The sequence below is a fragment of the Arachis ipaensis genome, chromosome B7, assembly GCF_059453495.1.
Source record: "Arachis ipaensis isolate K30076 ecotype BB chromosome B7, ASM5945349v1, whole genome shotgun sequence".
NCBI classification, from domain to species: domain Eukaryota; kingdom Viridiplantae; phylum Streptophyta; class Magnoliopsida; order Fabales; family Fabaceae; genus Arachis; species Arachis ipaensis.
In genome coordinates, this window is record NC_142442.1 from 27,113,431 (window position 1) to 27,125,944 (window position 12,514).

Below are 12,514 nucleotides of genomic sequence, written 5' to 3' on the forward strand. Positions count from 1 at the left end.
TGGTTAAATCCATCTCAGCTAATAACAGAGTGCGAGACTGAGAGCGCGAAGAGCGAAGGACGTTGCTCTCTTTGGTTTCCAGTTTTCAACGATGGATCGCGCTCAGCTTCTGCTTCTGGGATTGCCACTCTTCCTCTTCTGTTCCGACCTCTTATCCCTATTCATTTCTTCTCCGCCGTCGCCGCCACTCTCTTCGAAGCCCTCTCACCACCACCACCACCACCGACCAGCGATTGACCCTGCAACTGTAGAGCCCTCATCCGAGGTATCTATTATTTCAATTCTGTCAATTCAATTCAATTCTCTTCATTGCTTCTAATATACAATGATTTCAGAAACCGGAGACTACTATTGTTGGAGGTGTTGGACTTGGCAACACCGTTACGATCAATTACTGCTCCTCTTGCTCCTATAGGTCTATAAACTCTCCCTTAATCTTCTTGTCTCAATTTTTCTAAATTTTCTTTTTTTTTTTTTTTTTCTAATTTTCATTTTCTTACTGTTGCTTCCATCGCTATTATTATTTATTAGTTCCTATCTATCTAATTTAGTTAGCTAGCAATTAGGAATGCTTTCTGACTAATTATCTCAAGCATCTTCCCTTTGTGTTTTTATTTTTTATTTTTTTCTTTCTTTTATTTCGGGTTTATGTATCAGTATGAAGATGTTATCGATATAAAACATTGCTGAGAGCCAGTTCATCTAAATAGTGATTTCTGGAGAATTAGGTTGTCGTTGGAAAATTTTTCTTATTTGTTCGAGATGAATTTCTAGTTTGTAGGTTCTTGAATTTATCAACATATTAGAGCAGGTAGAAGGAACAAAACTTTAGTTGGTATATTCTGTAATTCTAGTAAAATTTTGTATTTTGCTAGAGTGGCAAAGGTGCCAAAAGTGGAGAAAATTTGAAGAGAATTAATGTATTGGAAACTTAGAGATTTTAATTTTCTATACAAGATTTTCCACTTTTGGCTCCTTAGAGCACTCGTTGGAAAACTCTACAAAATTTTAAGAAAAAGGACCGGACCTTAGATTCTTTTGAGTCTTTTTTTTTTCCATCATATTTAGAGAATTCCATCGTAAATATTTTGCAATAGGATAGTAATATTGATATCCCTCAAAACTCAAAAGCCTAAAACCAAGCTAGCTGAACTTCATTACACTTCAAGCTCCAGATCTTCAATCTTTTCTGGCCATCTATTACACATTTCACACTTGCTTGATTTCGAATCTCTTAAATTGAAGTCCAATTCCTTTTTCATTATTTGTGGTGACATACTATTGAGGTGTGCATAAAAATAGCTCACCAACAGGAGTTACTAGATATCATTCCTTTTTATGCCTTTAAGTTTTCACCCTTAGTATTTAGTTCATTACTTTTGTTTGTTAGACATGGTTGTGCTTAGAATAGGGTAATTGGTATGAATGGGACATTGTGTTTTTGTGCAGGGGAAAAGCAGTAGCTATGAAGAATATGTTGGAGATTGCTTTTCCTGGTACTGAGTTTATTCTTGCAAATTATCCCCCACCTCTCCCAAAGCGTCTGCTAAGCAAGGTAGTCCCAGTTGTTCAAATTGGTGTCATAGGGATCGTAGTAGCAGGAGAACAGATTTTTCCAATGTTGGGTTTTGTTGCACCCCCTCCTTGGTATTATAACTTGCGTGCAAATAAGTTTGGAACTGTTGCAAGTACCTGGCTTCTTGGGAATGCCCTGCAGTCATTTTTACACAGCTCCGGGGCATTTGAAGTTTACTTCAATGGTGAACTGGTTGGTGCCTTACTTCTTTTTATGATCTATTTTCCCCGTAACTTCTATTATGTATTTCTTCACTATAGGAAGTTCTGATCATTCACTGTGGCAAATGCAACTCTCCTCATGACTTTTAACTGTTTTAGCACACGTCAGTCATATTCGATTGGCTAATACTATGACTAGTTCTAATATTTATTATATTATTTATTATGATTTTCACTGTTAGGAGAGTCCCCATTGGGAAACTTATAGCTACTAACTTATATCTTGCTAGCCCTATCATTATTTTTGTACAAAAATTTGCAACTTATCATTCTTTATTCATGGAAACTCCGTGTCTTCTGTTGAATGCATTTGGATTGTATAACTTTATGTATGACAATGTAAAACTAGATTATGATTTTCTGGAGAGTTAGCAGATTTAGAGTTGGGGGCATCGGGGAGTATCTTCCATCAATAACTTATAAAAAAAAAACATTTCTGTCAGTTATGCCACAATAATTGTTATTCAGTGAAATGCTTATAGCAACCTTCGTAGTTTGCAGTATCTATTTTATGATTGTTCGCATTTTTTCTCTCTAGTAATTGGGGGAGAGGTTTCCCACCTTGTGTTGAACTTTCAACTTATCAGGCATTTCGTTTTGCAACATAATATTTTCTTTATTAGGATTCTTGTGTTCCATCATTTTCAATTTTGTAATTTGTGATTATTGATGTTGGGTACTGGGGTATACCTTAGGGTGATGAACTATTCTTCTAAGTGTTGTTTCATTGATATTTCTTGATATCAATGATTGGGTTATTCAAGTTGCTTCCTCTAATTCTTATAGGGTTTACTTGTATAACCCCTAACAAATGGGACACTGGTAAATTAATTATGAAAACAAGGATGTATTCTCATCAATTAGAAAAATTCTTCTTGGTCAAACTTTGCCTCCCTATGTATCCTTTTGGATGGTAACATGTGTCATCTTCAATGCTTTTTAATTCTTCATAACCTGTTCTAAATCTTTGTTTCTTTTGAAGGTGTTCTCCAAACTGAAAGAAGGAAGGTTTCCCGGAGAAATAGAGTTGAAAAATCTGATTACCAAAAAGATGGCTAATTCTAGACTTGCAGATGGTGTGCCAGAATTGTGGCCATAGGTCATCTACATTTTGTTAAAGTTAGAATACAGAGCACAAATGATGGAACTGGACCTGCCTCTGCTTTGTAAAGTAGAGGTTGGTGTATAGATATCATAGGAATATTTTGTTACAATGTCTTTAGTTGTTTAAAAACTAGAATGTGAACTCTATACTGAAATGACCAAGTAATGCTGAGAAGAGTCCAGGAATTTAAGCTTCTTATTGGTGCAACTTGCACATCCATTCTAAAATTGAGACATTCTGAGAGCTTGTTATATTTTCAGCTACTGTGAATAGTTAATAGGTAATTCAGGCAAATATTAATCTATGTTGAAAAAAAATAAGTAGATTAAATTCAGGTTTTATCAAATTCATTAAATGTCATAACATTTGAGATGCTAAACACTTATCCAAGTGCAACTGTAGTGGGAGAGACACAAGAATTGACTTGTGAAACATTTTCACCGGAAATAATCTATTATCTATTGACAGATAGTATTATTGTGATCATACATTTGGTACCGTTTATAAACATGAAACGTTGAATTATTTATAGAATTGAATCATGACGTGCACATTTCTATGAATTAGTACAGTTCCTTCCTATCCACAAGACTGAATGGCTTTCCCGCTTTCCTAGTACATCCTCCAAAACTTTCCATGGTTTTTGAGATATCTCCACCAAACTCAAATTCACCTTATTGCTTTAAAAATAACCTGCAAAGCAGTCAATAGAGAAAATTACCATAATCAGGTCCTGCTAACATTACAAGTGTATCTGAAGAGGGTGAGGCTCAACTACCAATCATGCTGGAAGTACCTTACCTCAAAAATCCTATATTCTGCTTATATCACGACCAAACACAAATGTTGTAGCCCAGTTGATAGCTACATAGAATCTGTTCCTCCAACTGACAACGCGTGTCAGATATGCAGAACGCCAAACAAACCAACTGAGAAACCCTGCAAGAGATAACCCTTTTGCTTCCTGTAGAAGATACACAATTGAAAAGCACTACATTTAAGTTTCTAGAGCACAAGAAAAGAAAAAGGAACAACAATGATTAAAGTAAATATATAAATAAGAAAAAAGAAAAAAAAGAACACCTTGCTCTGTCTAAGGTCCACAAGAGCCTTGTAACTGCCAATGGTAGCCATGCTTCCAAGGTGCTTGTAAACAAATGGATCACCGAAATCCATGTCTTTGATGCTATTTGCGCGGCTTCCATTGGCTCTACCTATTTTGTTTAATAAGGCTGCTAAATATTTACCTTGCCTCTCTGCTACCTAAGGAATTAGGTAAGAATACATCAAATTGCCAACGAATTTTAGGAAGAGAACAAATAAAGGAATAGCACAACAGAAATAAATGGAAGATATCCACAATGAAATGTGCAAGACACTATTGAGCCAAACATCACTTACTTGGGCTAAAGCTGGAAGTACAGGTCTTCCAGTACTTTCTACAAATCCACTGCAGTCACCTATTGCAAACACATCTTGCACTGAAGGAACGCGGAGCCACTCATCAATGCCAATCCTGGGAACAGAAAAGATTTTCAGAATTTCCTTTAGGGTATGTTTCCAAGTTAGTTTTGGAGAGGAAGAGATGATAGGGAAGGTTTTGAGAATAAAGAGACTTCAATCTCCTTCCTTCCCATCCAAAATTAAAGCTCACAACACATACTCTTCGGATAATACTATTATAGCTAACAGAGAGACTTTAAAGGAAAATAGTAGAAGAGATTTACATATAGATGGTTTAAACACTGATAGTGCACTTAAGTATCATTTGATCTGTTTAGTCGACTACATCTAGTACGATAAGGCTTAGTTCTTGTATAATTTTGAAAAGTAATTTTTCTTTGACAAACTTGTCCTACTTTCTGATATGACAGGTCAAGGTACTAAATATATATAATGCAACAATGCGGCGTAGCCACTAACAAGAACAAACCTTCCACCAGGGGATTTAGGGAGATCCAAAGAGCGAACAATAGGTGATGGACCAACACCAGTAGACCATACAAGCAACCCATATGGAACCTCAGTACCATCATTAAGGATGATCTTCTTCTCTTGAACATCTTTTACAATGCCACGAACAAGACGAACCCCTGACTGATAGAAACTTCAATATTAGTAGACAATAAAACTAATACCGAAAAATTTGATATCTAGCCTGTCAAATGTCAATCAATTTTCAGCATACTGATTGATACTTATCTAATGGGTCCATCTGTTATGTGAAAAATTCCAAATGCTCTGCTAGAAGCAATTATAAAGGCCTTTTGGTAGTCTACCACAGATTTTTTGTTTTTGTTTTTTTTTTTTCCCTCTTAGAAAGAAATGGAATATCAGAGTTTTGAATATAAACAAGAACATTTTCAAACAATAGAGAGGAGCTCACCTTTGTCAACTGTTTGGTAGCATAGCGCCTAAGTCGGTCATCAAAGGAAGACAATATCTCATTTGCCTTTAAAAGCATAAATAACTTGGTTAACATCAACAATTACCTCCAAATACATAGAACAGTGATATCACATATCTAATGCTATAAGCATACCTCAATTAAAGTAACATGGATATAATCCTTCACGTGGGCATATCTCTGTCGGACATCTCTCATGATGAAATCACTGAGTTCACCACTGAATTCAACCCCAGTCGGACCACCTCCCACAACCACACAATGCAAAAGCCTTTGTTTTTCCTCTTTTCCGATCCCTGCATCCAAATCAAGTGCAAATTACATATGATGTATACAAACTTTTTTTTTTGTTTTTGTCAAATGTCAAATGACTTCGTCTTAAGGCTAGTATTGTAAGATTATGGCAAACCTGGAACATCTGACAACATCAAGTTCAGGAGCAACTTGCGACGGATTTCCTGTGCATGGTAAACTTCACGAAGAAAAATTGCATGCTCATAGACTCCATGAATTCCAAAAGTAGTGGGTTGTGCTCCTAATGCAATTACTAGCTTATCATATGAAATTGTAAACTTCCAAGGGTCTAATGTTTCCTCTCCTTCAGTTACAGTCTCGCAATGCACCTTCAGAACCACAAATTAGATTCTATCAACGTAAGCCTTACTGTTAGAACCAATGTTTCAACTAACCTAACATCATACCCTTTTGTTTGAGGAGAAGGGGAAGTAACAGTGAGAACATAGTATTGGAAATTCAACTAAGAAAGTAACTATTACAATTCATATTCTTCAGGAACTTATCATTGATCTAATGAGATCTTCAAAACATCCTCCTTTTCTTGTATTCCTCACCATGTATCCATATGAATCTTGAGAATCGATCCTCTCAAACTTAAATTTGCTAAATTGACTGAGAAGGTGGCTCTGGCATACTGACTTCTATGCACACCCCCAAGATCGAACTTATCATGAACACAAGAATTTCTTTTTCTTTTTTTGTAATGAAAATCAAGATCTAGCAAGTAGAGGTAGGGGGTATTTACTGAGCTCTACAGTCTACACATATCAAATTTATATCTCTCTGAACTGAGCTAGTTCAAAGCCATCAAGACTCACCAACTACCCATAATCAATAGAAAACCTCCCTATGTAGAGTTCCCTACCAACTAGGATTGAATGTCTTTAGAGGAATTTGAACCCACATCAATGGGAATAACAAATTAAGTTTCGAAACTTAATATTGACACAGGAATTACTTTGTAAGCATGATCGACTAACGAAATTGCAATATCCACATAGATAACTACCCAATTACCGATCATAATAATAGTTATCCACTATGATTTGTCAGTTTCCTACAGTTTATTGGTCGTGTAAGTGAAAAAAAAAAAAATTAATCCAATACACAATTATGAACATATTGAACTGAACCAGTTTTGTTTCCCTCACTTACAATTTTATTGGATAAAAATTGAGGTCTCGTTTAACCAGTTGGTTAAGGTTACCATTATAGTGATATTTAAACTTTCAATATAATAAAGGCATAGAAATTATTTATTCTTCCAAGTACGAATACAAACTTTCTATTTATAAATCATTAACCAGCTCAAAATCCTAAAAGTTACTAATCTCATATCTCATATATACAATATAATCATGAACAATTAACATAGAATTGCACATACCACATGGTGATCAGTATCAATGGAAGTACAATTGGCAAGGAAGAAGTAAGAACCGGGCTCTCTGGAAATGGCGGGCTGGATCCTAGCAATGGGTTCAGCAACAGATCTGAATTCAAGCGTTCCAACGCACGTTGACGCCAATAGAGGCGTGAACACCATGTGATTCCTCGGGGACACGCAAACAATGTCATAGATGTTAGGGTCAAGGCCCTTCATCAGCCGGCTACCGGCCCAACCCGTGCCCAGAACCACCACACGGGACTTCTCGTGGGCCTTGGTGGGCCCCAGGCCCACATGAGGGGCAAGGTAGTCGGTGTGGGTGTTAGTAGCGGTGGCAGTGGCGAAGTGAGAGAGGAAGGTGGAGAGAGGTGCATGGAAACGGTTAGTTACTATTGTGTTAAGTGTGTGGGGTTTTGATGAATATGAATATTGGGAAATTCTGGAGAGGTTGCGGAATACGGACATGGTTTGTGATTTTGTTTGAAGGGAGGGAGGGAGACGAGAGAATTAAAGAAGAAGGAGAAAGAAGAGCGAAGAAATTCCAGAAAAGTGGGGGTTTCAGACTTTGACTTCTGTTTTGTGAGATGAGAGAGAGAGCGCGGTTGGCGGGTTGTTTTGTTTGACGCTCGAGAAAGGATGCTACACTTGATTGATTACATACATTGATACACAGCATCGTCCCAAGGCATCCATTATTATTTGTGAAACAAAATTTTGGTTAAATAATTAAATTGGTTAGTTAAATTTTATATATTAGTTAAATTAATCTTTCAAATTTTCTTTTAGTCAAATTACTCTTTCAGATTTTCTTCTAACATCAATCAAATTCGTCAAAAATTTATAATTTTCACTCATTTGGGAGGTTATTTTTATCAAAATACTATGTATATATTAAAAATTAGGTGAAAACTCAGCTGAAATCGACTTTATGTGAAGTTGATATCTGAGAGTCGTTAGATGAAAATTTAGTCAAATCAGTTAAATTATCCAACGACTCTCAGATATCAACTTCACGTGAAGTTCACTGCACCTGAGTTTTCACCTAAAAATTAATCCCTTAAAAATTTACATGCAGTTATTTTTATGTGCATATAAGTTTTTACGTATATTTATATATAAATATATGTGTATAACTAATTTTTAATATATATTTTATATTTTAATATATTTTTTATATTAATAACTAATTTTAGTGACTAATTTTAGTATAAGTTTAGTATAATAATATTTTTATAATGGTTTTAAATTTTCACTAAATATTTTTACAACTTACACTTTTAAAAATATAGAATTAATGGTTAAATTAATTTCTGAAAAATAAGTCATTTTCTAAATTTGTTTATCAATTAAATTAGATTTTTAGAAATTATAAATTAATTATTTTTGTTTTTTTGTCACTTCTTAATAATTTTTATCAATGATTGATAAAGTAAAATATTAACCGATAGTATACATAATATATATCATATCTAATTAGATGCTAAACAAATATGTTTATTAAAATCTATTAATTTAGTCTAATTTTTCAATTATATAAACCTTAGTCCTAATTTAACCCATTGATAATTTTTTATAAATATATTTGTTCAACATTTAATTGAATATGTTAGGTGTCATATATAATATGAATTAACGTTTCATACTTCTATTTTATCAATTATTAACAAAAATATTAATTAAATAATTAAAAAATAAAAATAATTAATTTATAATTTTTAAATAATTAATTTAATTAATAATTTAAATTTGAAAAACGAATTATTTTTCTAAAACTAATTTAACTATTAACCTTTAAAATATCATTTGCTTCATTTGTTACCCTTTTTTTATTCCTTTGCTACTCTTATTTCCAAGATTTTCACTATCGAAGTTACTAAAAGGAAGTCAACAACATATTTTTCAATTTCTTATATTGGATTCATTTTCTGTATGTGTTGTCTTTTTAAAATTTTCGATTGTTTCAAATGTGAGATTTAAGAAAATATATATTTTGAAGCAATTGAGCTCATATATGAGCATCATCAGCATGGACAGCTCTTTAATTTGTTGTATTTGCATGTTAAATATGCGATAATTTTCGATATTTGTTTGACACACGTATTTTTTATGTTAAATTATATTTTAATAAAAAATAAAAATCTTTTTTAAATATGTTTGGATATAATTAAATATCTTCACGTATTAGTATGTTGTGTATCTAATCTTATTTTTAATATATATTTTTAAAATAAATTTAAAAATAGTATATATTATTAATTAATAAAACAAAAAATATTTTAAATATTTTATATAATTAAAAAAACATTAAAAAATTTATATTTTATATATATCATATTTTTGTATCCTATAAAATTTAAATTTATGTGTCCTCTTATGTCGTGTCATATCCTGTGTGTATCATAGACGAGGATTGTTAATATATTTAAAATTGTATTTTAAGTTTGTGGAGTTTAAATTTATAACGGATGAAATTTGATTGATGTTGGAATTTTTAGGACGTTAGTTAAGTAAAAAATTTGTATGTGTAATACAAAATATGAAACGAAGTATATAACTAGTATATTCGAAAATAAATTATTTTATTATATAATCAAGTTTTTTTTTTTCAAAAAAAAGAAAGAAAAGATATAGAAATAATTAAAACAAAATCTCTCTTGCCTCTACCAGAGTATTTGAAAACATGACCTGTTTTGTATATGCCTTACATTTGTAAATTTCACGTCGTTCAATAGCTGAAAAATGTTGGCACTTGGCACCACGGACAAGAAAAATTAGTAGCAGGTAATACAAATATCAATATGTCATCTGAGCGAAGAAACAAATGGTGGCATCATTAGACCGACTGGTTTTGGCACGTCACTGCTACGTGCTCCCCAAAAAAAATATTTGGATGCATACAAATACAATAAGCATACTTTAAATTAGAATGAGAAAGAAAAATCGATACGTTTAGTTTGGATAAATTTAAATTTTACTCTACTTTTATCATCAACTAAGAGTGTATACTCTTAAGTCTTAATAGTGTTAATTTATTTTTATAGTGTAAAATAATTTTATATTTATATTTTAATTACGTAATATTATATAATAAAAATAATTTATTTTTATATTGAGTATATAAATAAGGTGATTTTTTCTAAACTCATGCTAATTTTGTGGGTAAATTATCTATGCATATGTGTCTTCATCTCAGCCATTGATCAAGTAAAATTTTTAACCTTGCATTAATTGATTCAATAAATGTGTTTACACTACATTGTATTTTATAGTATTTACATTATACCACATAAGGTATTCATATTGTGTGCAATGTGCAAATAGTTGATTTTATAAATCCCTTTCTAAATACCAAAGAAATCAAAATCTTCCCCAAATACCATTTGAATGTGTACAGCTTCTTCTTCTTCTTCTACCTCTCAAAATACACTTCGAATGAACTGCTTCTTCTTCAACCTCACTGCTTCTTCTACGCTTCTTTCCACTGCTCCTTCTTTTCTACCCTTCCTGTAGGTGATGGGTGTGATTTTTCCGGCGACCCACTCGCAAAACCTTCTCTAAATACCCCTATAATGTTCACTGCTTCTTCTTCTACTATCTCACTGCTTCTTCTACCCTTCCTATAGGTGATGGGTTTGATTTTTCTGGCTACCCACTCGCAAAATCTTCCCCAAATATCTCTATAATGTCCACTGCTTCTTCTACCCTTCCTATAGGTGATGGGTTTAATTTTTCCGGCGACCCACTCGCAAAACCTTCCCCAAATACCCGTGTAATGTCCAGAGCTTCCTCTTCTATCACGCTGCTCCTCGACCTGTTCCTGTAGGTGAAGCGTTTGATTGTTCCGGCGACCCACTCACAAAACCTTCCCCCAAATACCGCTTTAATGTCCACAGCCTCTTGTTCTACCTCATTCCTCTGATTTCTTTGGTGACTCATCTTTATTGACAGATTTGCCCGAACCCCGTCGAAGACCCTGCCTACTGCTTATTTGTCTAGGGTTACGCGGGTGTCCTATTCTGTGATTCACAGGCAGAGTGAAGTATTTCCGAAACCGTCGAAGAACGTAACTCATCCCCTTTCCGGGAACGGTTCCGGCGATCGACGTGCAAAACCCTCTCGAAAAACCATTGTAAGGCCTGCTGCTTCTTCTTCTAGGTAATTCGTTTGTTTTTGTTGTCGATTTTGACAACCAATTTTGTGTGATTTGTTTTGATTTTCACTTTCTATAATCACCGTTGATCGAAGCAGATTGTTTCAATTTTGAATGCAATAGTTGATAATAGTTGTTCATGGTGGTGTTTAATGTTAATCAGATTGATGGCCAGTGATGCATGCTCCTCAAACACGAGACGAGGCAGAGGCGAAGTAGGCGGAGAACAGGAACTGATAGCTGGATATGCAAGTTCAAGTTCGCTGCAACCTGGGAATGTAAAAGATGGTGTGGCCCTAAAATGCTTCTGTGAAAAATATGCCATCTGTTACATGTCAAAGACAGACACCAATCCGAATAGGCTATTTTTTGGATGCCCATTGTTAAAGGTAAGGACCCAATTCTTTATGTATGATCACTAAGTTTATGCTAAAATTGGGTTGATTTTGAATTTTTGGAATGGAGGTTTAGAATATAGATTTTGGTTATTTTCCCTAGCTCAAGTTGTTGTGAATGTGATTTTGAATTGTTTGGAATGGCATGCCTATTGGTTATGAAAATGATTTGATTTTATAAGCGATATGCTGTTAAAATGGGTTGATATTCCATATGATTTGATATTGATGCTGGTTAATTTTGAAGAATGATCGAGAACTGGAAAAAAGTTGATTTATTAAAAACAGATGTACCTAGATTAAAAATGTTGATTTTGACATGAATTCACATGGAACCTGATCTGATATAAAAAATGGCTTTAAAATTTGAAAGGATTTTTAATATTTAACCTTTAGGGATTAATTACAGTCACATATGTGGATTAGATTGAATTGGAGTGTTTTGTACCACCATACATTCATTGTATTCTATTTGATTTAGGTGATAAAAGCACAATGCAAATTCTTTCTCTGGGTTGATGACCACATTGTAAGGGTCAGAGCGGGGGAGGCTACAAGGGGATCGGGTGATGGGAAGCGGAATCATGTTGAAGAACATCTGGGAATGGATAACCTGATAGCACATGTAGAGGAAAGAATAGTAAACATAGAGAAGCTGCTGAACAAGAAAAGTAGAGAAGCAGAGTTGAGGAAGAAGACTAGAGAAGCAGCTACAAGAGAGATGGAGGCTTCATCAACAAAGTCTAATGATTAAATGAAAACCAGAACCTGAAGCACCTCTATTAGGTTCAGAAACTTAAGAATAATTGCCTTCTATCTGAATTTTTCTACTAGAATGTAGACACACAATTGCTTGAAGCTTTTAAAGGAAAAATTATCGATGACTTTTTTTTATATGGGCAACATGGTTGGAAGTTGATTATGTTTCTAGTTACATGTTCTTGTTTTACCTATACATACATATACATTTTATGTT

The 12,514-nt window shown here is 33.7% G+C and overlaps 3 protein-coding genes across 3 annotated transcripts; 2 read left to right on the forward strand and 1 right to left on the reverse strand.

Annotated features, from left to right (window-relative positions):
• LOC107608994 (selT-like protein) lies at positions 1–3,094 on the forward strand. The gene is made up of 4 exons (XM_016310804.3): positions 1–265; positions 336–415; positions 1,450–1,768; positions 2,780–3,094. The coding sequence occupies exons 1-4, from the start codon at positions 92–94 to the stop codon at positions 2,894–2,896; spliced, it is 690 nt and encodes a 229-aa protein (XP_016166290.1). The 5' UTR covers positions 1–91; the 3' UTR covers positions 2,897–3,094.
• Positions 3,095–3,222: 128 nt separating this feature from the next.
• Positions 3,223–7,687, reverse strand: LOC107608993 (internal alternative NAD(P)H-ubiquinone oxidoreductase A2, mitochondrial). The gene is made up of 9 exons (XM_016310803.3): positions 6,994–7,687; positions 5,719–5,932; positions 5,445–5,605; positions 5,289–5,354; positions 4,836–4,999; positions 4,304–4,418; positions 3,986–4,165; positions 3,704–3,866; positions 3,223–3,595 (listed from the first exon to the last, which is right to left on the reverse strand). Exons 1-8 carry the CDS (start codon positions 7,456–7,458, stop codon positions 3,714–3,716), a joined length of 1,518 nt encoding a protein of 505 aa, XP_016166289.1. The 5' UTR covers positions 7,459–7,687; the 3' UTR covers positions 3,223–3,595; positions 3,704–3,713.
• A 3,623-nt stretch (positions 7,688–11,310) lies between these two features.
• On the forward strand, positions 11,311–12,292 carry LOC148550647 (uncharacterized). Its single transcript, XM_088493153.1, has 2 exons — positions 11,311–11,532; positions 12,020–12,292. The coding sequence occupies exons 1-2, from the start codon at positions 11,311–11,313 to the stop codon at positions 12,290–12,292; spliced, it is 495 nt and encodes a 164-aa protein (XP_088349279.1).
• The last annotated feature ends 222 nt before the right edge of the window (positions 12,293–12,514 follow it).